Source organism: Falco punctatus (genome assembly GCF_963210335.1).
Source record: "Falco punctatus genome assembly, chromosome: 2".
Taxonomy (NCBI): Eukaryota; Metazoa; Chordata; class Aves; order Falconiformes; family Falconidae; genus Falco; species Falco punctatus.
Genome location: NC_137581.1, coordinates 70,225,297 through 70,250,390, shown reverse-complemented (window position 1 = coordinate 70,250,390; position 25,094 = coordinate 70,225,297). Strand labels below are relative to the sequence as shown.

Below are 25,094 nucleotides of genomic sequence, written 5' to 3'. Positions count from 1 at the left end.
TATGGCCTCACACTGAAGCATCTAGTACATGAATTCTAACAAAACCAGTCTAAATATCACAAACTTTAGCAATTAAGCTACCTTTTCATGTACTTAACAACCAGATCCAACTTCTCCAAATCTTTTTCTTCTATTAGATCAGTACAATACTTCACAACCTGTAGAATGTCTTCTTCCATAGGATCTGTAATAAAAAAAATATGAGAAATTGAGGTAACTTTTCTCTAAGTATACTTAGAATATAATCGCAGAATAACTGGAATAGAACAGAAAGAAATCCTGCAAGTGTTAGCACATCAGGGACCAATCTGGCAATTGCTATATTCCCACACTTCTCCCCAACATCCGAAGATGTGTACACAGAAGGACTGATGTATGAACAAGTAACAGCCAGACTAATATTAACCAAAGGGAAAATAAACAGGGATCTAGAATGCAATGGCTGTTTTGAAACTCTTAGAACAGTAATGCCCAGGGTACGAAGGTCAGATTTGTCAAGATACTAAGGGATTGCAAATTATTTGACATGATGTTAAAATTCAAATCACAATTTAGCAATGACGTTACACTTTTGCACGTCACTGTGGAATTCTTTCCAGCTTTTATTCTCAAAAAACCTGCATTCCTTTGCTTCTAAAATAGCATCTTCATAAAAGAATTCCCTTTCAATAGCTTTCAGCCTAGCGGTTGTAAGATGCTGGACAAAATAAGGAAAACCTCCCACACAAGTAAGGTCAAGGCATAAGACAAGGGCCTGACAAGGCCTGGAGAGAGTGCAGGTAGATTTTCATGAAGTTAAGCAAGAAAGAGGAGCTGGCAAAACTACAGAATAACAACTGAGTAGGAAGAATCAGGTTACTTCAAGATTGCAAGGTGGTAAGACTTCAAGATTACTGTGAAAAATAACCAGTGAAAGGAAGAGTGAAGCAAGAAAGTACAAAAAGTCTCCTAAAAATAGTTCTCCTTGTGATGCTTGCAAGATTACCACTAGCATGACATTCTGTACCTGAAATAGTTGTAATCCATTCTTTCAACAACATCTTTACATCGTTGAATTCAACAGCTCCAGCTAAGTTGGGTGCTTGTGGCCTAAATGAACCAGGCTGTTGTTCAGTCTGCACAGCTGATGGGTCTGAAGAATCTGAAGTTGATGGAACTGCTTCTGGCTGTTCCAAACATAAAAATTGATAATGCTCAGTCTGACAAATATAGTAACACCATATATATACACATAGATAAGAGTCTAGTAAAGAATCCAGTAAGGAAAACAAGCTGCATTTGTGAACATAGACTAAGTCTAAAGAAAAGGACTGAAAGCTGTTAAGTGTTAAAATTACCTGAGCAGCCGTTCCTTCTTGTTTCAAGAAATCATCTATTAGCTTCTGTGGGCTACCAGATGTAGCTGGCATGTTTTTTGCAGGGCTACTGACAAGTCTGCTTTTCAAAGGACTCCGAATCTTTTTTACAGGACTGTCTGGATTTTTTTTCCGGATTTTTTTATTTTTCACTGTTGCATGCTTCAGGTGTAGGAACGCATTTTTTGACGCTGAAAAACACAGGAATAGTCAGTAGTTGAATTATTTAAAATTTAATACTTTTCCACAGAAAGGGGGACTCTCTATCTCCCGTAAAAATCTACGGATCAACTGGGAGAACACAGCCTAGATAAAGTGACTTTAACACTCACATGCCATTCCAGGCATGGGCGATGTTTTAAGTATTTGAAAAGCACTGCTAGGCATTAGTGTACTCGGAGGATACAGAACAATTCATAAGCCTTTCAATATCAAGCATTTCAGTGCTTGAGTATGAGCAGCTGGTGAAATCTGAAGCCCACTGGACAAACTGCTTTCCCTCAGTCAGAGCACTGTCTCACCTAGATACCCACACTAAGACCTCCCCGCAGCGGTTATCAGGAAATCCAGCAGTGAAAAGCCCTACTTTTTGTAACACTTCACTAAGGACACTGCTCTCATTCCATCATACTAACGTATCTGCATTAGCCCACTGGCCATGAAATCAACGTTTGATTATAACAACACTGTATTTAACTGGCAATGAACCCAATGATATTTCCAACCTATTTTATGAGAAGGCATGTTCACAAGGAATTAATCTTCCTTCTTTCTACTAATTATATAAAGGAGACCTGGGTGATCAGCTCAGAGTAAAACCATCTGACTATCAGACACATGGAGAGATGGATCATGTCTCGAGTTGCCTAAAACCCATAGCGCTGGTATGGGTTTCAGGGAACCATGAGAATGCTATCTGAACATAACTTAGGCACTGAAGATGCAATGCTTTAAATTACAAGACATATCAAGTTTAGATTCCATTCTGCAAACATATGGACATGGGTAAGTTTAGTGCCACAGTCCCCATGAATTGAATTAATTACCCATTTAAGCAAAGCTAGGCATCTGTCTGCAAAATGAGACCACAGCTGGTTGTAACCGACAGTCTGTCAAAACCACAGAAATTTGGTTTAACACAGCACCTTCATAGAAGCTTTAGTTGTATTTTCCAGTTTGTTGTTTAGGGCTGCATAACTCCTTTTGAACAGTAAGCAACTCCTATACAGAACTACTGTACAACCATATATACTCACCAAGAGTGTTAGCAGGTTGCTGCTCTGATTGCTTTTGCCTTTGATCATATGCATCTTTCAGCTCTGCTTGCAACTCAGCAGGCAGGGCAGCAAAAACCTCAGGGTCCACCTGAACAGTAACAAAAGATTAATTTGATTATTTTACCAGTAAGCAACACCGCTTGCTCTCCTCTAGATCACACACATGAGAAAGGTATTTACATTTTATGCCAAGCAAAATAAATGAGATGTAACTGAAACACTGTAAAATGTTTTACACTTTCTTCATGTGCTTTTCTTGTAAAAAACATAAAGTTTGCCATCTAATATTACTCTACATTTATTATTTTATAAAATTACTATTTATGGGCCTATAATACACTAATCAACTTTATTCACCTACTGATACACAGTGCAGCTATCTTAACAGCACAATTAATCTTAGCGAATGGTCTCTTCAAATTTCCAGACACAAACACTGTGACAATCAGACTTTTGTTCCTCCTTTTCTTTTGACACTTCCATTTCCTGGAAGCTGCTACTCTCCTCAAACAAAATATCCTTGGAAATAGTCTCGCTTCTTTAAGGAGAGGAAATGCAAGTCCAGCTACCTCACATTTTGAACCAGCACAAAAGGGTTGCTTTTCTTTCTCCCCGTGTTGTCCACCCCTCGTCCAACTGATAAGAACGCAATCCTTTCCAACTGTCCTACGGGCTGGAATTCTAGACAGGAAATAATTTGTTGTTTTTTGCCATAAACACTCATCTGGCCAAAATAAAATTTCGTGTTTCGCCCAGTTCTCTTCCCTCACTGTGTCTTGAAGCAGCAAATTAGTGACCCACTAGTCTTGTATTCTGAGTTTCCCAGTATTATTGGATAGTGTTTTCAGCTCATAATCTGCAAAATCTAATTCAAAAAAGCAAACCTATCATTTAGAGGATTAAAACTGCCCAGTGGGAGAGTGCCCTTCCATTTCAGTGGTAAAATTCAGAGATGTGCACAAACAACAAAAAAAATTATTCAAAACTACTATTACTATTCTAAGGGCACAATACAGTTTCTCCACTATCTGAGATACTGTATTATATGTCCGTATGCATATATATTAAAAGTTACCTCTTGTTTTCAACAGAGGTTTGATTTTTTTTTAAACCAAAATACGTATGTTACGTCAGGAAGGTAGGCTGTGCTATTCACACATATGATGTCTAAATTATGTAGATAATAAACACGAACATGTTACCCACAGGTAAAATTCATCAATTTAGCACATTTTTTCCATTTTTAGAACTCCATGTGCCATCACAAATTTTTCACCACACAAAATAGGCACTAATTAAGGGAGGAAATGGGAACAACTCTGACCACCTCAATTACTGCATACATGGCGTAGAACAAAGCATCGTAGTGGAACGTAGCCAATTAAGCCCAGAGGCTCAAGTTATTTTTTAAATATAAATTTTATTTAATAAAACTATTTATAAAAGGTTACTGTTCTCTGGTTAAGCATTCAGGAGTCAGGAATTTGGGAGGCCCTGAATTAACAGGTTTCTGTGTACGCAACCTAGTAATTCCTGCAGAAATAATGCATTACAGGGAACTGGATGTGGTTTTGTTATTCCCCCTATCACTGCCCTCTGAAAGCATAACATGTAAAAATTCTGTTATAAGAGCCATCAGTCAAATTCATATGAATTCTGCACTAATAATTGGACTTTTGGGTAATTTACTGTACAGCCATAGTGTCCTAACATAGCTTTCGCATAGCTGGAGCACATTCACATTATCGAGAAACTTGATTTTATAAACTAATGTACTACCTCAGCATACAGCTATCAGTGTTTTTGATGTGCTCTTTAAATTTGCTTACAAGGAATCTATACCATGTCGAGACAATGTGAGGACGAGGGGCAAATTTGCTACCAGTAATTAATTCCACTACTACAAATGTCCTTCACTTCTAAGCATCTTTACTTCTTGCCTCCCATGCTTTTACAGGATTCAGCTGCTACAGATAAACAGCTCTTCTAAAATTTAAGATTACTTCAGCAGCTAATGGAAATGAATACAACCTATCTGGATTCTTTTTATGGGAAAACCTTACCCAACAAAGGACATTTTCCACGTTTTCTAATTAATAAATCACTATCAGCCAATTAACTTGGCACCTGGTCATAAAAACAGTTCAGACAAAAGGAATGAAAGGTTGAAAACCAAACCTAATTAACCTATAAAAAGATGGCAGGGCATCATTTACATTTGCTGAGTTGATGTGGCTAAAGTACTCAATTTGGAGTGGTTTGCAGTATTTCTATACCTGAAAGCCATTACCGCTCAGTCCACTGTATCATTTGAAAGTAATCTTAAATGTTTGTTATGTACTCATACAATATACACTCCTGCAAAAACTTTAACAATACCAACAATTGTATCAAACTATATTTAGACAAATATGTTATTTTTGAATTAAGTTAATGTATGATTTTAACACAGAAAAAAAATCTTCCCAGATTAATGAACTGGTTTTAATATTTTTTTCACCAAGCCTAAGAAAGCTAATTTAACCATAGTATTCTAGGTATTAAACTTGGACCTAACTCAGAGAATTAAAATTGTAAATCGTAGTTCTCTTTTTACCAGTAAAGAAAGCTGAATGGTTTTCAGGAGAAAATGTGGAGTACAAGAATAAGGCATTCCAGAATAGATATATGGATAACCCTGACAAATAAATAGGAAATAGCTAATTCTTCTTGAACTACATCTTCAAACAAAAAGACTGCTCTGCTAAGCTGACATTTTTGGATCAGGTAAGAGAGTCACAAAATGCATTAGGAGATAGAGACAGGAAAACCGGTGCATTTGAGTGTGCAAATTAGGTATTTCTATGGCAATTTCAAGAAGTAATGCTGTTATAAAAAAAAACAAGAATCAATTCTCAACTACCTAATTAACAGACAGATAAAACACAAACACAAACCAAATGCAATTTTTATAGAAAGCCACATGCAGTTAAAATTTACCCTGAAAAAGAGAGCACTGAGTGGTAGAGGAGGGGTGTACTTTAAAGCACAGCATAATTTAATACGTAAGTCCAAGATAAAGTCTTGCCTATGAATGAATGTAACTACATAATTTAAAACAGCTGGGGTGTGGAGAGTTCATATACCATCTGCACAGGGATAAAAACTGACACAACTCTTTTTGAACCAATGAACTTGAATCAAAGAAATTTTAGTAGTAGAATAGACTACACATCTTCTAAATAACCATTACACATTAACTACTTTTTACTGAAAACAGGTCAAGAATTTCTATCTAATTTTCTCTGGATTCTTTGTCAGCTAAGCAGCATATCTTAGAAACAGCAACAAATACCTCTAAAAGCTGATATGGTATTACTTCATTTGAGAACAGCAATGGAGCAATGGCACAGCAAAAAGAAAAATAAAAATACTGCTCTATTTTAAATGATGCATATGCAAGATGATATATCTCTGGGTAACCCAGTCTTTGATTTTTTATTATTCTTACCCTCTATTTGTTCAGCACCATCTTGGATTGAAGGGTGGATTATTATTACAAGCATCATTACTGCTATCTGCTCCCCCTTCAGACCCCTATTTTGAGAAACAACCTTGCACTTTCCTCATCCTGGACATGCTGTATATGACCACATTCAAAAATCAGGAAGATATCCACAATCTTTAGCTGCGCCTGCCTTTGTCCCAGGAACGTGATATAAACAATCACATCTACCGAAGCTAGAAGAGGTTGGCTTTACACCATCAAAACATCCACCTAACTAGAGTGAGTCTCCTGTGACTAAGCTAAGCAGATTTTAGGACCGCTTCAGACTTACGGTGCAGTATAACTGAGCTGCAATGCAGAAAAAAGGCTATTTACACACTGGATTGCAAAGCAAAGTGTAAACGAGGAGGTTTTACATTAAACAACAGCAAAAACATAGGCATACTTATGACTATAAAGCTTTAATAAATATTATCATACTATGTATGTGATAGATCAAGAAACATTTGAATGCAGAATTCTTAAAGATATTAAAGGACCATAAATGATTTTGGAAAGTCACAGATTCTAGTGAATGCTGTCTCAAGAAAAAGCTGTTAACTCTTCCTATAGGTGTAAAGTTGATGTTTATTGATACCCTGTGAACATCCTACCTGTGACAAAGCTGGCAAGGCTATTACATTAATTCCCACATTGGTATTTGGTTCTTGGAGCTCCGGTATTTGTAAAAGCACTGTTCCAACTGGTTGTGACAGAAGTGCCGAGTTACATCCATTTATTGGCTCTTTTTTGCTATCTCCATAACTCTCTCCTTGCTGAATGGTGCATATTTGCTCTACTTGTTCTCGGAGGTCAGGTGGCAGAGCTTCTAGCACAGACTTATCTAGCTACAAATACATAAAAGCTTTTAGATTTTTCTAAGGAATAGATAACAGGGTTAGTTTTAGTCAAAAATTAGTTCTACAGTCCTTGAATTTTATAAAAAAAATCAGTTTAATCTGTGTATGCAAACATACTTAGGAACCTGACAGTTACACTCTGCAGCAGCAAAATGTAAAAGTATCTTTTCAGACTTAAGTAGTTCAGTAAATATGAATGCTCAGTTTTACCTTTTCACAATGTTCAGTGTTCTCATCACAAACCATATATGAGGTTTCCTCTACAGCTACTTAGTGATAAGGAAACCCAAATTCTGAGTTCAAATTACATAGGCAACATGTTGATATGAATACTAAAACAGTGTCTAGTACAAAGCCATAAGCAATTAATTCTTTCTTTATATAGTTCTAGGATACATGTTACTAATTTGCTTTGATGGTATTACGTATGTTTGCATACTGTCAGACTCTTGTCATAAATTCTGATAATGAAATAAGCTTTAGGTTCAAATTTTTGCTTGCTGTAATTGCTACTTACCATCAATTATTGGCTTAAAACAACTGAAATGACCCCTCAGTGCCTAAAAGTTGCTGTATACAACGATGGCTGCACAAGTGACAGAATGAATATAACTGACAAACAGATGTACAGCATCATTTTTTTCACAAGTAAAATTGAGTAAAACTGTGTAGATAAATGTCAATGTTTGCCTCTAAGTTCTGCTAAATGAGACTCCACAGCAGTGTTAGAAAACTTTATCTTTTACCTTCAAGAAGAAAATTTGGAGTTGATGACCAGATTCTGGATTTACAGAGGAACTACAAATATCTGTGAAAAGCTACTTAGCTTATGGTAACTGAGAACATTTGATGAAAGCTGTCTCCATTATTAATCTTTCAGTTATTCTTCCACATTCTTTTCATGTTCCCTCATTTCAAATTTGCTACGTATCTACCTCTACAAACCTTTTCTGGAAATCCTGGGTGTAAAGTATCTTGTTGCTTTTCTAGCACAAGAATAGCAATATGGGACCAACTCTCGCCACTCCTTTCCTGTACCGTATTCCATATTATATTCCATATATAATATACAGTAGAAGGAAAGATGAGCATATTGGGCCACAGAGCCACCAAAGCTTTAGGACTTCTACTGCACAGCTAGTGCATTTTTTACTTGCTCATACACACTGCTCCTATAGCAGAATCTGAGTGTATAGAGCTTCATATTGTTACGTGGCTTTGAGATCCTGAGCTAGCTGTGAAAATCATAATTTGCTTCTAAAAATGTACAAATATTTGGGAAAGCCATTAATGGAATATCAACAAATGCTTTTACAGATTTAAAGTACAGAAATTAAAATTACAAAATTTTACAGAAAAACATGTAAATCTGTTTATACCTAAAATACCTGCAAAATTCAATGTAGTTTGCTTATAGCAGACCCTTCTAACAGACGTCTGCTTGAGTAACATGTGGGATGGAAAGGAGGCGGCTCTTCCTTTGTTAAAGCATGCAGAAAAAAACCCAAACCCTGCAGAAATATTTTGCTTAAATAAAGATTGTTCTCCTCTCATCTAAAAGGTGATATCCTGTACAAATATTAAGTATGCATTCACTATTATTTGAAGAAAATTTTAAAACACACAGGAAGATGAATAATTCTAAATACAAGTTTGACATCCTTTTAGGCAGAAACTTGGAGCAGTCATTGTAAAAGTGTATGAGGGAGTGTAAGACTAGTTGCTGTTCAGTTCCTTCTCGCTGACTCAAGCCTGAAGAGAGATTTATAGTGTAATTTAAAGACTGGTATAGAATACATGCCTTCAAGAAACTATGTGGAGAAGACTACCTGATTATCATTTATTTGCATCTGTGGCAAAGAATATTGCTGCCACAAAGAGGAATGGAAGACATTTAAAAATTCTGTCTCCATGAAAATTAAATAAAGTACTTGTCAAAATTCTTCTTGAGCAAGTCATCAGTGATTAAGCTAATCAAAATAATTTTTAAGAGCTAACACAAGAAAAGGGAATTTTTAAGTCTGCATCCTATCATAATCATATAAACACAACATTAACTACAGAATGTGTCAAATTTCTCTGATGGAAGTTTTCCTAGAGTCTATTGCACAATTTTTATAATTAGACTCTGAGCTTTGGTTGTGAAAGGTGGAAGGTAACGATTTTTAGTATTTCATCCCTGGCATCTTTTCCATTCCTGTTCCATTGCAATCCTTTGGTAAGTGATTGGAAGGGAAAAAGATACTGAAAATTCTATTTCTTTCCTTTGAATAAATATAAACTTTTTGGAGTTAGCCTACAAATGACTGATTTTAAAAAAACCTTTTATTAAGGCAAAGTAGTTTTCCATCAATAACAGTTTCTTACTGTGCATTGTACTCTGCTACAGCTCTTTTTATTTTTAAAAAGTATAATGTAACTTTTTTTGCTCTATCCAAATAAGACAAACAATCCCAAGTTATTACAATTTTATATTCTCAGGTTTTACCTGGGAAGCAGATGGAACCTCAATACTCAAATTAAGCCTGGATTTTACGCTGATAGGAGGATGCACGCCATTCCATTTGAGAGCAGACTCAGTGTTGTTAACATTAGAATTGAGACCAGATGTGAGATGGGTACCACGAGATGGAAGAAAAGTGCAAGTTCTTGAATCAGAAGATATTTCAAGGTCCATAGCAGCCACAAATACTATACACATGAAAAGAAAATAGAGAATGATCCTCGAATAACTAAAAATACTATGAAGATTCAAGATACAGTGAAGCCAATTTCCAGTGTTCTTTACTAGTTTACTCAATATATAGCATAATTATAACATTTTCTATTTCGAAGTATCCTTTGTTACTATTAACTTTTTAAAAAGATTCGAACAATCCTATACAAAGATTTTTTTGTAGTATTTTTCATTTGAAGCAGCAAAACCTGCTCTTTACATTAAATAATTTGTATCAGTATAATACTAAGTATTCCAAAAGGAATCTATGTTGGAGCCGTTCAGAACTCATCAATATCACACATGCAAAGTACACAGCTTACTGACCTTCCTTATGTTCTTCCTCTGAGCACTTTTTTGTTTTCTGAACATGAAAAAGGTCAATAACTGAATGCGATCCACCAGGTAAGTGTCCAGACTGTACTGTTGAGCGAGTGGAAGTAGTTTTACTGATGGGAACTAACTGCTGCACCTGAATTCCAACCTAAATCCAAAACATGAATACATTCATTTTATTAAGTTTAAAAAATAAAATATTTTTTTTAAAAAATAAATATCTGTAAGTCTTTCATATTAGCCTTGCCTTCTCTTGACTGCCTGTTGTGGGTGGGGGAAAGAACGAATAAAAGTATGTTGAAATACACATAAATAGCCACTAAAACCATCCCAAACAAATCCCAGAATTACCCACCACAATCCAACAAATAAGAAATCAAAAAGATAATACCATCTAACTTTTCTGATATAGAAAAGCATTGTGTTTATTATCAAATTTCTTAGACACTAACAAATGCAGAAGCACTGACCAGGAAATGATTAGTATTAAATCTGGTTACTTTTACAAGAAAGGAATGTTCTTCATGAGGACAATCTATACTAAATCCGTGACCTCAGTCTAAAAATGGGAAAAATAACATCGTTGCACTTCTAGACATGGTCCTTGCAAAGTCTCAATGGATGAAATTTACTTTGGTGAAAGTAATCTTTATCAGATGAGGTGTTCCTCATTTTGAAAGACACCCTCGCTTTTCATTAACTTTTAAATACTAAATCAACAGGGGTTCAAAAACGGTGTCCAACTAAGAATGTATTCATAAATTGTGCAAGTTTACTGTTAATTCTCCATTAATATTAAGAAAAAACCCAACACTTAAAAAAATTTGTATATACAACTCAGAAAGCATGAAGGAGCTCATGTATGTATTTTCACCAGGTGGTCTTCCATTAATTACATAGCAAGGATTTTGTTTGTTAACAGTTTTTAGTTGCAATTAATGGGATATTAAAACATCACTGTACAAAGCTTTTCTTTGCACTTTTATCTTTTTGGTTTGAAACATTTCTAGAATATTTGAGTTCTAGAACTTAAAAGCAGCCTTCGGCATACTATACTTGCTGTGCCAACAACTTTGTCTCGTTTAATTTTTTTTTGCCTTTTAGGAAAAGCATTTGAGTTTAAGTGTTGTATGAAGTCTACGGAACAAATGAGTGGATTCATCTGCCCAAGGGTAGGCATGAACAGCTAAAGGTATCACTTTAGGACCTTTTCTAGATTCTGAGATGAAAAGGACACTTCAAAGCATGACGCACCTCATGTATAAGCAAAGCTTAAGGGGACTAGCTACAATACAGACATATAAATGGGAGGTCTCTGAAGTCTGTTGAAAGGAATACCACTGAGGGACCTTGGATGTATCTGCACTTTATTATATAATCTAGAACTGAATGGCCCCTCCAGCACTGAACAGAGCCACCTGGTCAGAAGTAGTACTTTGTTTTGCAAAACAACGTACGCAACACCCATGGGATACTAACTTTAAAGAAGAATCCTCTAAAACCAGGGATAAAGAAATCAAGGGAAATAGAACAATGTAAGAAGCCAGGAAAGACAGCAAAGGAGACAGACAAGAGACTAGAAGACATGGAGAGGATGATAAGTATTTCCTCAACTCCGAGGAGAAACACAAGCCATGGAGCTGACTTTGCAGGGCAACACTGAATCAAAACTGTACTTCTACATCTAGATGACCAATACATGCAGGTTCGTTTTAGAAAGCCTCTGTGTGCTGCTGTAAGAAATAGCTTATGTCAAAATAGTCTTATCATGGGTTCACATTGCTATGACAAAACCACCGAGATAAGCAAGAATGTTCTAAAATAAACCATGATTCAAAGACCCAGCAATTTACCTTCAAAGGCCAAACCATGGGTTGCTAAGTTTTCTGGCTTTAAGACTTGCAATCTAGAGCAAAAACTCCTCTGATCTCTACCTTTTGATTGGCATTACAGGCAGTAATTGTGTTAGTTACTTTACTAATAACTGCAAAAGTTTACAGAAAATTCTAAAACAAAATAAAATGTGCATGTGCTAACAGAATTGTAGAAGATGCAGTTTAACTTTGTTACCTCAGGCTGTTTTAAATCATGAATTAATCCAGTAAAATTTTCTGTTTTTACATTTACGGCTTTGTAACCGTGTTTTTCAAAGGTAAATACACAAAACATAATATGATTCCATAGCCTAATTTACACAAACTTTGTATTAGCTACACTGTTGCTTAAGTTTGGTTATCTTGTGCCCTGGGGAACTGAAAATTTATTAAAGACAAAAAAGAAGGTTGATAAAGAGAATAAACTTCAGTTTTCCCATTAACTCACCCCTCGCATATCTGATATGTTCAGTTTCATTGTGTGAAACATGTTTAGAGTTTCTTTCCCAATTACTTTTGCGCTGTCTGTTGCATGGTCTAAAGTCACAGTCCTACAAAGAATAAAAAAGCATGGATAAAAAAGGAAACTGTTTCACAAATCCTCAAGACAACAATTCTGTGTTTATTGCAGAGAGAACCTCAAAGAAAGACAGATCTAATTTCCTGGCATACAAAACCTGAACACTGTTTTTTTGTTCTGTGGTTTCTTTTTAAAGGTAATTACAGCTAAGCATGTTCTACAGAGAAAAGGATTACTTACAAACTGAACACTCTCAGTGTGTGGTCCACACATTAAATTGTCAAATATACTATATACTTAGACACATGCTATCTACTGAAGCCAGACAAAAATGCTTCACTTTACAATATTCATAGACATGCACTCATGCACTATCCTTCACTCAAGCTTGGTTCATAAAGAGTTTGCTCAGTATTATTTCAGTTGTCAATTGTCCAATGTCTAAAGCAAGACTTTCAGATGGAACTTTGAGAGTTAAGCAGATATAGGCATGTGCACGTGGATTACAAGTAACAAAGAACTTGGATTAATGGTATGTAACTTTAAAACAACATTCCAAATACACATCTTACACGTGGGCAATTTTCTGCAACAACTCCCACAAAATTACCTGGTCGCGAGTTTTACAAATTGCCACCAGAGATCTTGGCAGGACAGTGCTTGGTAGTTCTGGACTCTCTAATGGCCTAACATTCGAGACAGACAAGGACAGAATTCCAGGTGGCTAATCAAACACATGGAAGTGACGTGAAGTCTTCTCACTGAGGAAACCGATGCAGTTTCAACTCTGACAGAGCGGGCTCTATTGACGTTTCACCTTGGTGTTCTGACAGCGTGCCATCCCGGCAACTTAGTAAACGCTTTGATGGCATCTCCTTTTTAACTCTACTTTTGAATCTGTCAGAAGCCACCATGAACAGCCAAGTTATCTCCAGAAAGGTCTGGTTCTGCTAATACAAAAAGGGAAAACTTTCCTGCTGGGAGTGATATGAAGACCTCCCTGAGCCTCACTGTCAGCATTTTTAAGAAAAAAAGACATCAATATCACCATTATGATGCAACTATGCAAAATGCTAGGGAGAAATGCATGACAGGTCTATAGGTACACACACGGAAGAGTATTTTACAAAGGTCTATGCTGTACTACCAGGACTTGATATCAATGGCGCAGTAAAAATACCATTAGTATCTCAGAAGTTGAATTCGATTTTAAGCGTGTCTGTAAGCCTGAATCCTTTGCAGGACTACAGTTACCATTGTAGAGGATCTTGGCCTGTGGGATAAGAAAGCGTAGCCACTCATTCACCTGTGAGGTGAGGGGACAAGGTCATGAGCTATAGCTACAGAGAAAATCTTTCACTGAAGAGAGAAACCGGTCACTTTAAACTCCAGTAAATGTTGGAACTAGGCTGTACGTAGGGAAAGCACACCTGAGGGAACACCACCCTGAGATTCTAATCCATTTGCCTGGATTCAGCTTCCAGAGGTTACCCTGCTGCTGCTAAAAAGCCTTTCACTGGACTGAAGAGAAATGCTCTAACAGACAGGAATACAGCATTTACATCATCAAATGGCATAATTTGGATTGATGGGGGCTGCCAAGTTCATTAGTAAAGCCAGAAGCAGAAACAAGAGACACTGCCAAAGGAGACCCTGGCATTAGGACCGCTTCAGCTGTGTATGAACAACTTTGTATCCTTGGGTGCCCCCTCACCATACCTTAATGAAGACTTCATGAATTAGGCAAATTCCAGGGCACATGCACATTAGCATGCCTGACCACAGAAATGAGGTCCAAAGCATTCAGCTGTTCATGAGAAGGCAGTCTGGCACTAGCTCCAATAAAGCTCTATCTCAACACACACTTCACCCTAAAAAAAATATGTCATTAGGCTGTTAAGAGTAACCTTCAGCTCAAAATATTTGGGATAGCCAGAAGACAAAGGTATAGACTGATGGATTTTCTTCTTGATATACCAATCCCAAAATGTGATGAGCTTCTGACAGTGAAAGGTGAATCCTGTAGTTTCAGTTTTTAATACAGCTGAACTGTATGCCAAAGCTCCCAAGTATGAGACAGACCCTATGCATCCAAGTCCTACTGTTGAGCTCCAACCCACTGAAAGAACACCACCTCTTCCATTACCAGAAATCCTGAGCAAATGATCCTTCAGTTCAGGAGGGATTCATCTGTTAGATGGAGGGAAAAGTAGAAAAGACCTATCTTTGAAGATGCCAAATGCACCCTCGCACTAAAGCCAGGATCGTCCCTTCACCTAAGGAAAAACTGCTTTGATACAGAAGTGGCTGCCTGAAGAATAAATATGTATTTAGAAGGTACTGAGACAATCTTGTATGAAACAGCATATAACTACATGATGCTCTCTGTCTAGATTTCATTCTTGTGTTTTCAGTATGCAAGCATGTAATATGTTTGACATTAAAAAAATCTTTAGTCAACATCATCCAGTTGAACAACAGGAAACAAAAAAGAATCAGAAATTTAATATAATCGGTAAGAGTAACAGCATGAGGAACGTGAAGAACCTACTCCTTTGACAGTGATGTACCAACTGACGCTACCCAGGCTGAGTAACGGGGTTACCCCATGACGCGTGGGCATGGGCAGCCACCACAGGCAGCATCTCAATGAGACCAACAGAGCTGCAGTGAGACCAAGCAGAAAGAGACTTTATTATGTTAATAATGATCCACAAGAAAACAAAGGCATTTCTGATGAGGAACTTATGACTATATGAAAAAGCGTAACTGTGAAGGTCAAGAGACGTGAACAAATTGCCTTCTTCAACAGCTGGAACATGGGGCAGTCTCTGACTTGGAGATTTTGTGACTCAACCTTCTTAGCTCCACTTTGGATCTTCATTGTCTTTTTTTCTTCTAGGACCAAAATAATTCTCTGCAGACTTACTGGTAAAACAACAGGAAAGACAGATTTCACATAAAGAAACTTGTCTGTACTAAGATGGACAGCTGTAGACCAAAGTGTCTGATGCCAGCTCCAATCTTCAGCACTGAAAGTGGCTTCTCAGTCTTCTGCAGCAACTAATTCCGCAAATATTGCCCCATGGACTCTAGACTTGAAGAAGAACGGTCCTGGATCAGACACCCTTCTTGACAAGTACAAAGGCAATTTTCTTTGAGAATTGACTCCAACTGTCACAATCAGCATGTGACCAAGAACCTATCAAGGAATAGCAGAAAGCCTCTCGAGAAAAAGAAAAGTACCCAACATTACACAGAGCTCAGGGAGAGGAAACAAGATTGCAGCAGCAGAACATTTCAACTCTGCTAGTTACTGAAAGAAATAAAAATGCTGCTGCATGCATGTCATAGTGCAGGATGTAAATATGTCTTCTACAGGTGCTGCAAAAGGAAAACAGCTCCAATACTGCGCAAGCTGGAGAAATGTACGCCAACAATATAGACATAACTATATATTATTGTTTGAAGACAAACCCTTTAAAAGATCAAAATGCTTTTGTTAGCTAGTATTTCATGACACTATTACCAATTAAGAGCAACCTTAAACTACAGATTATTAAAGTCAAAAAGATAAAAAAATGTATCTCCCTACCAAGAGAAACAGTCACAATCATTCACTGAAAATATTCTGCTACATCACCTTCATTTTTAAGCAGCATCCACAGACACATGAGTACATTCATTTAAGAAAACAACCTCAAACCAGAAAGAATGCATTTCTGTGGAGTCAGATTCCTTCTTTCCCATTCCTGCTTCCTCTGAAACCCACACATTATTTCTTCTATGCCCAAAACTTTTCAGCTTCTGATATAGTGTCTTTTCCCCCCATTTTTCTCTTTGAAAAAACTCAAAGGCAAAACATGAATGTCAAAATTCTTCTTTCTCATTCAGACAGCTTACTCTCTTCCTTCCTTCTCCTCCCAATAGTCTGTGGTTTTTATCATTGGGGGATTTACATTTCATGTTGATGACCAAAGACTTTTGATAATAATACTCTACTTCCGACTTTGGTGCAGGTCTGATATGTAGACAATGAGGTACCAAGCACTTCAAAATTTCCATCCTGTCTTCCTGTAAGTTTTGGTGCTCCCTGCAGAAGTGTACTTATACCTACTATTGACCATTGTTTTTTCCACGTGTAGTTACCTGGCAATGTTATCACAGATTCCATGACCTCCATATTTTGCAGGCTCCACTGGTGCCCCAGCCTTTCTGACCATAATTTTAAGGGTCAATCGTTTACCCTTCATACCAGCAGCTTCAAGTCTACGTTGGATTTCTTCTGAGAGGCTCAGAAGGAAAGCTTCTGCTTCCTTAGGCTGAGAGGGAAAAACAACAACATGTTTAGATAATTCCTAGTTTTCATATATTGAAGGTTAATCATTAACAGCTAATGCAATCCAGACTGTCTAAACAGATGTGGTGGTGCACTTTCCCTTCTTCAGGCTGCTCTACAACCTTGGCAGCTGCCAGCTAGTCCTCGGTGCCTTGAGTAATGAGTTGGGTAGTTAAGCACCTCTTGGCTGTACCTCCTCTACTCAACTGAGGCAGGGAATGGCACTGCCTGTGCTGGAACTCCCCAGTGACTGGTCAAAGCAGGGAAGAAGAACGGAAACTGTGAGTTATTCCCTGACAGCCTCAGAATGCTCCTGCTGGATCACAGTCTGAGCGGTAACCAAGTGGAATAATATATTGCTCCTGGAATTTTTCAGCAAATTACCAACGCAGGTTGAGGTTGGGATGGAAATTTGCTGATGACTAAAGCCAGTCATCTCACAGCCTTATAAACAGCAATGCTAAAGTGAGACCTTTTTGAGCTCTCCTGGAGCGCAACAGGCTGCGACCAGCATCTCCCTCTGAGCCGGACGCTGCTCAGAGCTCGCAAACCGCTCAGTTTGTGATACGAGGGGGACCATCGTGGAAGGTCAATGATGGGGCCTGGGCTGATACCCCTGCTCCTTGAAGCTCAACCCTTCGAGGAATGAAAAGGCATAACGATATGAGTATTTCAATGAACTCGAGGGCAAACTTTTAGTAGGTATTTAGCTTTGCTGTAATATATACTGCAAGCCTGAAGTAGTTAGGTTAATTATGTAATCTTGTGATTTAAAACAAACTGATTTGCTGCTAAACTCTTATGCACTGTGAATAAACTTTCTGTTTCTCTCCCTCCCTGCCTTTAGATCTAATCTGTCGTCCAAGTCTGAGACTAGGAAAACATCCAGCCACACCTAAACTCTGAGAGAGTTTAGAAAGCAAGGGGGTCTATTCTGAACCTCGTGACTCAGCAGAAGGGTCTCCCTTGTTCTTTACCCCACTTTCTATACCTTTCCCTTTCAGACAAAAACTGCTGACCAAGCCTGAGACTAAGGCTGGATCCAGCCGCACCTAAACTCTGTGAGAGTTTAGAAAGCAAGGGGGTCTACTCTAAACCTTGTGACTCAATGGGAGGATCTCCTTTACCCTTTTATACCTTTGATCTTTACAAACTGTTTCCAATTCTACTATTGACTTGGTTTCAACTCAATTTATCTTTGTGCATTTACTCCATGTAATAAGTAACAGAATGAATCTTGCCAGTGAATCTTGTGTAGATGCATTTCCTCATATTCCTATTAAACATGTTGCACTTAAAACTCTCTGGCGGTAATTCTTTAAGTAACCTGACCTAACCACTCCTTTTCATGACAAGTGAAAAGAGCAAGCTGACTCACAGGCAATTGTCTTATTTAACTTCAAGTGTTTTCTTTATATTGTAGGTTGCTCAAGTTAGGTGAGATGGTAGAATCCTATCCTAATGCTGAAAGAAGTAGGAAATACTTACCCTTTTGGAAATAAGTTTTTTAAAAACCTACGTATTTAGAAACACCAACACAGAATTGCAAGTCTAACTTTAAGCATACACCTAGATGATGAAGAAAATAGGGTTTATAAGGAAAATCTTTTCACCATGAGGAAAGTCAAGCAGTGGAACATGTTGCTCAGAGAAGTTGTGCAGTCTCCATTCTCTGAGGTTTCCAACACCAGAACGGATAAAGTCCTGAGCAACTGGTCTGATCTCATAGCTTCCCCCTGCTTTCAGCAAAAGGCTGGACTACACAGTATCACGAGGTCTCTCTCCCAACCTGACTTTTCTATCATTTCTACAAATGCTTCAAGCTGAGTTATTTTTTAATACAATTTTGTCAGCAACACTTCCCCTCCTACAATATTTGTAAAAGATCTAACAAAAGTGTTGTACTGGAGTAGCTGGTGATGGTTTCAGGCACTGGCATCTTTGAATAATCAGCACTTAAATGAAAGAGAATGCTAGGTGCTGACAAACCTACTGCAGTTCCCTTTTTCTGCACCAGACTTGCATAACGAATGCAGAATAGCCAGCTAATTTTGTGCAAGCTTCTTTTCAGTCCAATACTTTTGCAGTCTCTTCTCCCATTTTATTGTTTTGTCTCCTACTTCTTAATTTTCCTTATTTCTATTTGGTGGCTAAGACGGTGCTCTAACAGATCAAAGTGTAAGTGAAAATAATCAGAATATGAGAAGATTCTTCTACAGCTCAAAGAAGTCACTGCAGAAAAGAAAGTAAGTTCAAATTTACCTGAGTAAACCTTATTCCATAGTTGATTTCTGCTGAAACAGATTTTCTTTCTTTTTCTGTACGAACAGGTCGATCATCCAAACCACGACAAAATCTGTAGAGCATTTGTCCTGTTTTTGGACCAAATTCTTTCTGCAGTTTTGACATTGAAGCACACTGCAGATCTCCACAGGTTTTAATTCCCAAAGAAGCCAGCTTAGATTCCATCGTCCTGCCAACTCCTAACAACAAAGCAATTAGTTCTGTTAACACTACACAATTCAAAGCCAGTCAGGTTTTGAAAAAAATAAAATGTCTTTTTAAACCTACACTAGGTCATATCAAATAAATAAATAAATATACACCATAAAAGATAAATTCCACTCAATAAAACATGGTTCAAAGGGAAACTTTTGCTGTCTTCACCTGTGTTTCTTTAATCTGTTTTATATATTTAGTTTAAGATGTCATACTGCTGCGCATTTCTTTATTTCTGGGTAAAATGTGAATGACTCCTGCTTGCAAATCTTCTTGACAAGGTAGTGCCTGTTACAGAGTATACAGCTCTGAAGACCACAACACTCAGTCCAAAAAGAGTGTCCAACATGTAATATGTTTTGCCATCATATACAAGTGATTTTATCTAAAAGAAAACCAACAAATATTTTGACTACTGTTCCACTGCTTCCTTGGTAGAAAAACAGTATTTCAAGTAGAAGTGATAGCATACCTGTATCATTTGTGCTCTGAATTACCAAACACTGGAAATTGTAGGTAACCATGGCAACATCACATATGTAAGTGTGATAAACTTAAGTGTGTTTCTGAACTTTGGAGAGGAGGCCTGTTACTTCTGAAAAATATTAGTCCTTTGAGTTTACACTAGCAAAGTCAGTGAAAGTTAGAAACCCCAGGTAATCAGCTTCTAGCTTTCATAATCTGTTTCTTTGTCTAGGTAGCTTTATTGACAAACATTAGAAAGTTTTTACTATGAACATGCAAGTCAATTCTGAAAACTTTAAAATACGTCAAAGCATGGTACTACATGAATAATTTTCTGGAAGAAAAACACCACCTGTAAGTTAGGCCAAAGAGCAATGGTGCTGTGCTGTAAATTATGTTTGGCCATGGAAGGGGATACATTAAGAAAATTTCTAGTAAACTGCACCGGTCCACGTATGCTTTCCTACCACTTTTCCATTTCAGTGCCTATTGCTGTCTATTTTTTGTTTCCCTTCCATTTTTTTTTCCTTAAACAGAGAAAATACTATTTTGAACATTTAACACTAAATATCTGTGTACAAATGTAGGCTGATCATTAACATACAAAGCATAACTGACTGCTTACTCAGCATTTTTTGCACTATGCCTGTGTCACATTATACTACTAAAGTATTGACTAACAATACAACGCAGAGTTACATGCCAGGAAACAGTTTAGCCTACAACACTTCAGAGTATTTTTCTGGAACAATAAAGAAAATATAATAAAGCCTGTTTTCATACAGCTATAGTCCGTATATCCTTACTGCCTGCCATGCTCCCAGCACAGTAAATCCAGTTCCCTGCCATCTCATCTCTCCCACAATGCCTTGGAGAATCTCCCTAAAAAACCTGTGGGCCAGAAACGCTTCTTTCTTCCCCTCCACTTTCTCCCTGGTCTTCTCTATGTCCACAGGCATCCCACTCAATTGCTCCACTTCTCACTCAAATATCCTTCTCTCTCCTATCTAAGGAATGCAGGACAGAAAACATGTACTCTGCCTATACATATGATGACTGCGAACAACTGCCAAAATGTACAACAGCTTATTTTGCCTGCCTGTCCCTCGAAGGATGTACTCATCTGGACCACTCTTCTCTGTCAAGCGGTCATTTTTCACAAAACTTGTGGAAACACTATGTCATTAGAAATTACACCTCTCAGTAAGATTTGACTAAAACTGCCAAACGGTTCATGAAGTTATTAGTACTGTCACACTTGAAATTATAAATTGTCATAGTCACAATCGTTTCTTCAGACAACTAGGCAAAAACCAACTGGAATTTGAGAAACCTGTTGTTCTTTAAAAAATCAACACATTCTGTCACAGTTGCAATATACTATTGACTAAAGATCCTTACCCCCCAAAAAAGCAATTACTTGTGTAACAAAAGCCTAGTGAGTATTCCAAGTCTACCATAACCAAAAACTGTCTATAGCTGGATGTATAACAGTGGTAATATTCCCACAGTAGCCTTGTTTTCCACCTTTCCCTCTATTTATCACCCATTCTAATACAGCTTAAGTTGCAAGCAGGAACACTTCTCTAGTTTGGTAACACTCTCCTCTGCCAAACTTTTATTTCTTCATTTTCCTTCTGTCCTTATACTCTCTGAAATATCTCTGAGTTTCTTAGATGCAGGAGAGATTAAACAAACTCCTCTCTCCTCTCTCTCCTTTTTTTCCTTCATAGGCCCTCTGTTTTATTATGGCATCTGCACTATTTTTTCCAACTCCTGACTTCATACACTCCTTTTTTAGAAAGAGTACTCTCTTGGGCTAGTTCTCAGTTCTAAGAACAACCTGCTTCTCTCAGCAATAAGTACCTGACGTTACTCATTTTATTACATTCATTATGATACAACAAACTAGCACTCACTTGAATGACTTATCTAAATAATTTTAGTAAAGAATATAAGGTTGCATAACATACTAAACTCTGAGCTTCTTCCATAGATCACGCTGTGTGAATCTGTAAAATTCTTCACTGAAAAAGATGCTTCTCCAAGACACAAAAAGGTAACAGATTCTTTTCAGAAATGTCAGAAATTTTTAGAAATCAGTATATCTTCTTTTTTTTGATCATAACAATGGAATAACATCTAATCTTATTTGATCCAGAACACATATGTGTAGCTGACACAGTTTTAGTACCAGGAGGCAAAATGTTCTCTAAAAGAAAGGAGTACCTGGAAGACTGGTAACAAGTTGCCCTCTGATAAAATCATCCACTTCTTCAGGTTTTAAGTGATACTGTCCATCTGGTTTGGCTTTACGAGTTGCCATTCTGGCCAGCAGAATATTGGAACCTGTAAAAAGAACAAATTAAAGTGTGTCGGTACTAACTTCTGTCTTCTCAAGTAGAATGCTGCAGTTCAACAGTCAAGGTAAAAATGCAGAAAGCACGGTCAAATCCTTTATCTTTTTACAAAGAATTTAATGAAATGCATTCATATATATGCCCAGTATCTACTTTCAGATTAGCAGCTAGCAGTACTTGTTATTACATCAGTGTAATTGGAATTACATCAGTGTAACCAGTAAAACTGGAATTGCAAAGTTAAAACCAACCAAACAAAATCCCACCAAAAAATCCCAAACCAACCAAAAAGTAAGTACAGGACACTTCCCTAAGAACAATGAATTTATTGGTCTTGGTTATGGTCTACACATGTAGAGATACAGATAAACAGTTAAGTGGAAACGGTTGAAAGAATTAGAAGAGTAGTATTTTAACACTGCAGAACTTCAAAAAATCCACTGTGGTCAACATAAATAATAATTAGGTGACCACTTTATCAAGTGTATTTTATCTGAAATACTGGAATTAAGGTAATATTTGGGCCTGAGTATTCACTAAAATAATCCAATGATTTCATTACATTATTATATGCACTTATAAAGTGTGGTGGGAACAAGACCTATTTCAGCACTTTTTCTTGTCTGCTTATAGGCTTACTTGTGCCCAGCCAGTAAGATCTCTGAAATGATACGCAAACACATTCATTATTGCCACTCAAACACCCTGTTCTACAATAAAGCAAACTAAGAAAAGGTCAAGGGAATTCATAACCCACAGCACTGTGTGTTACTATTGCTGCTCTCCTCCCACCTATGTTCACATTTCTTTTGTCTATTCTAAAATTTTAGTTATTAAGAATAGTAACAAGAGTTTAACATGCACTGTTTCTACTGAGGCGTTAAATTGATGAAACAGTTAATGACACATTCCTCTCAATTTCGTATTTAACTTTGGGGATCCATGTTTTGTCTATAGAGTACTGAAGATTACTGATCCTCTTATCTATCAAACATACCAACATAGCCTCTAACACCAGGAAATCTAGTGATTTACCTTCTGCAATGTATTATACCCACAACACTGATGTAAAGTAGGAGAAAACCAATACCTCACTTAAAAAATGGTTAAGATGTTTACATCTTAACAGTATATGGATACAGGATGTTTATAGATGAGTGTTTAATCTTTCACTAGCATTGTTTAAAGCAGTTTATTTTAGCCACTAAAATCTCTAGGGTAATAAATCAAATTTATTCAACTGCTATAAGCATGGCCTTCCTTAATTTATCTCTAATCAGACAAGAGTGTCAAGAGGAGATCTCAATAGTATTAACATCATCTATTCAAATTTACATTTTATTATATTGGTACAACTTTCCCATTGGGCAACATATAAATCACTTACATAAGATATACGTTTCAGGCAGACCATGTTTTTCAGATAAGGTCTCTACGTTCGTGTAATAGTACAATTGTTTCCTCTGATTTATTTACTTAATGATGAACTATAAGTGAAGAGTAAACGTCCTTGTTGTGCACCTACCATACAATTTTCTAGAAAAGATACCAATATCCTTATTTTCCAGTATCTCACACAAATTGATTATTAGGGAAAAAAAATAATAATTGCTCATAGGCATTTGTCTCTTTCAATCTCTAAGAGAACTATGATACCAGATTAGAAAATAATGCTTTAAAACCTAATTCTGCACTTTCTAAAGCAAAAAACAAACACTAAATAATCATATAAAAGAGATTACAAATGTATTTCAAGTAAAACAAGACATAAACACGAATCCAGGGAATTACAGTCTCTGTACTATGATATCATAAGAAATAAAGGAAGAATTCTGCTTACAGTAATGAATTTCAGCTTGTCTCACAAGTGGATTTCATACACTTATACATGCTCCGTATATTTATTTACGGATACTCTAGTTTAATTAGGGACAAAAACAAAGGAGAAAGGAAAGGCCTAAGTGAAAAGAAATCAAGTAAGTCTCTTCAGATATGTGATTGCATATACAACACCTACTATAAATCATATAAATTTTTGCTTTCGATATCTTCTAATAATTATACTAAATCATGCCACCCTGTAAATTTTTACTGCTATCTCCAATAAGGAACAGAATATCCACTCATTTTTTCCATTTACTGGAAAACTACAGTAGCATTTCATGAAGTTGAATGCAATAATATAATATGGATGGGATTTTAGCATACTGTTCAGATAACAATGGAGAAGCAATGGCAATTTTATAGATTTTTGCTGAAAACTTCCCATATATGAAGATTTTCCTGCATTTTTAGTTACACTAATGTAAATGGCAATATATTCCATATCACACATGTACTTACAGAGTTTTAGCAATCTTACATAGCTTTGAAACACCTAACAATAGCAGGCACAGCTTGTAAACAGAAATGAAATAAGGTACTTACCCATCCCAACAGAAGCAGTGCATTTAGTTTGGGCTTTGATTTCGGTGCGGATAGCATTTGCAAGTTCATCGGGAGTCAATCTGGTCTCTGTAAGTATTTCAGTGATATCTACTAGTGCTTCATCACAACTGACTGCTTCGATGTTATGAGTATAGCTATCAACACAAAGTAAAGGAGGTGAAACACCAGCAACAGCTCACCATCTGTTAAAACAAATATGTAGCAAATAAAGTCTTCCTTTTGTGGTGGCATTTCCCTGCTTATTTTGTATCACACATCACTTACATATTAAAAATGATAAACCAGCAAATTACAGTAACGTTGCTAAGGTAGGGCTAATCTCAACATGCATCTCGATTCTAAAGGAACAACTGGAGGAGCTGAACACTTATTTTTCATTGACAATAAGAAATTTCCAGTTTTATTCAAGTGCATTTAAACCGCAGAAAGTATAACATCTAATAGATGTTACTCCAATAACCCCTTCTTAAGTTACTCAAGAAACCCTCCTGGAAGTACCTCACTACTAAGCAAAGATCT

General features: G+C 36.9%; 1 protein-coding gene across 7 annotated transcripts in view; it reads right to left on the bottom strand.

Moving 5' to 3' along the window:
- Positions 1-25,094, bottom strand: part of REV1 (REV1 DNA directed polymerase) — a 62,875-nt gene that overhangs the window by 1,748 nt on the left and 36,033 nt on the right. For all 7 annotated transcript variants that reach the window (XM_080377261.1, XM_080377262.1, XM_080377263.1 and 4 more), the window contains 12 exons: positions 24,555-24,709; positions 21,997-22,116; positions 19,066-19,286; positions 16,614-16,786; positions 12,393-12,495; positions 10,062-10,218; positions 9,507-9,709; positions 6,773-7,006; positions 2,612-2,720; positions 1,338-1,546; positions 1,007-1,166; positions 82-184 (listed from right to left, as the gene is read on the bottom strand). In XM_080377261.1, the coding sequence (XP_080233387.1) occupies positions 82-184; positions 1,007-1,166; positions 1,338-1,546; positions 2,612-2,720; positions 6,773-7,006; positions 9,507-9,709; positions 10,062-10,218; positions 12,393-12,495; positions 16,614-16,786; positions 19,066-19,286; positions 21,997-22,116; positions 24,555-24,709 (1,947 nt within the window). The remainder of the gene's footprint in view (positions 1-81; positions 185-1,006; positions 1,167-1,337; positions 1,547-2,611; positions 2,721-6,772; positions 7,007-9,506; positions 9,710-10,061; positions 10,219-12,392; positions 12,496-16,613; positions 16,787-19,065; positions 19,287-21,996; positions 22,117-24,554; positions 24,710-25,094) is intronic.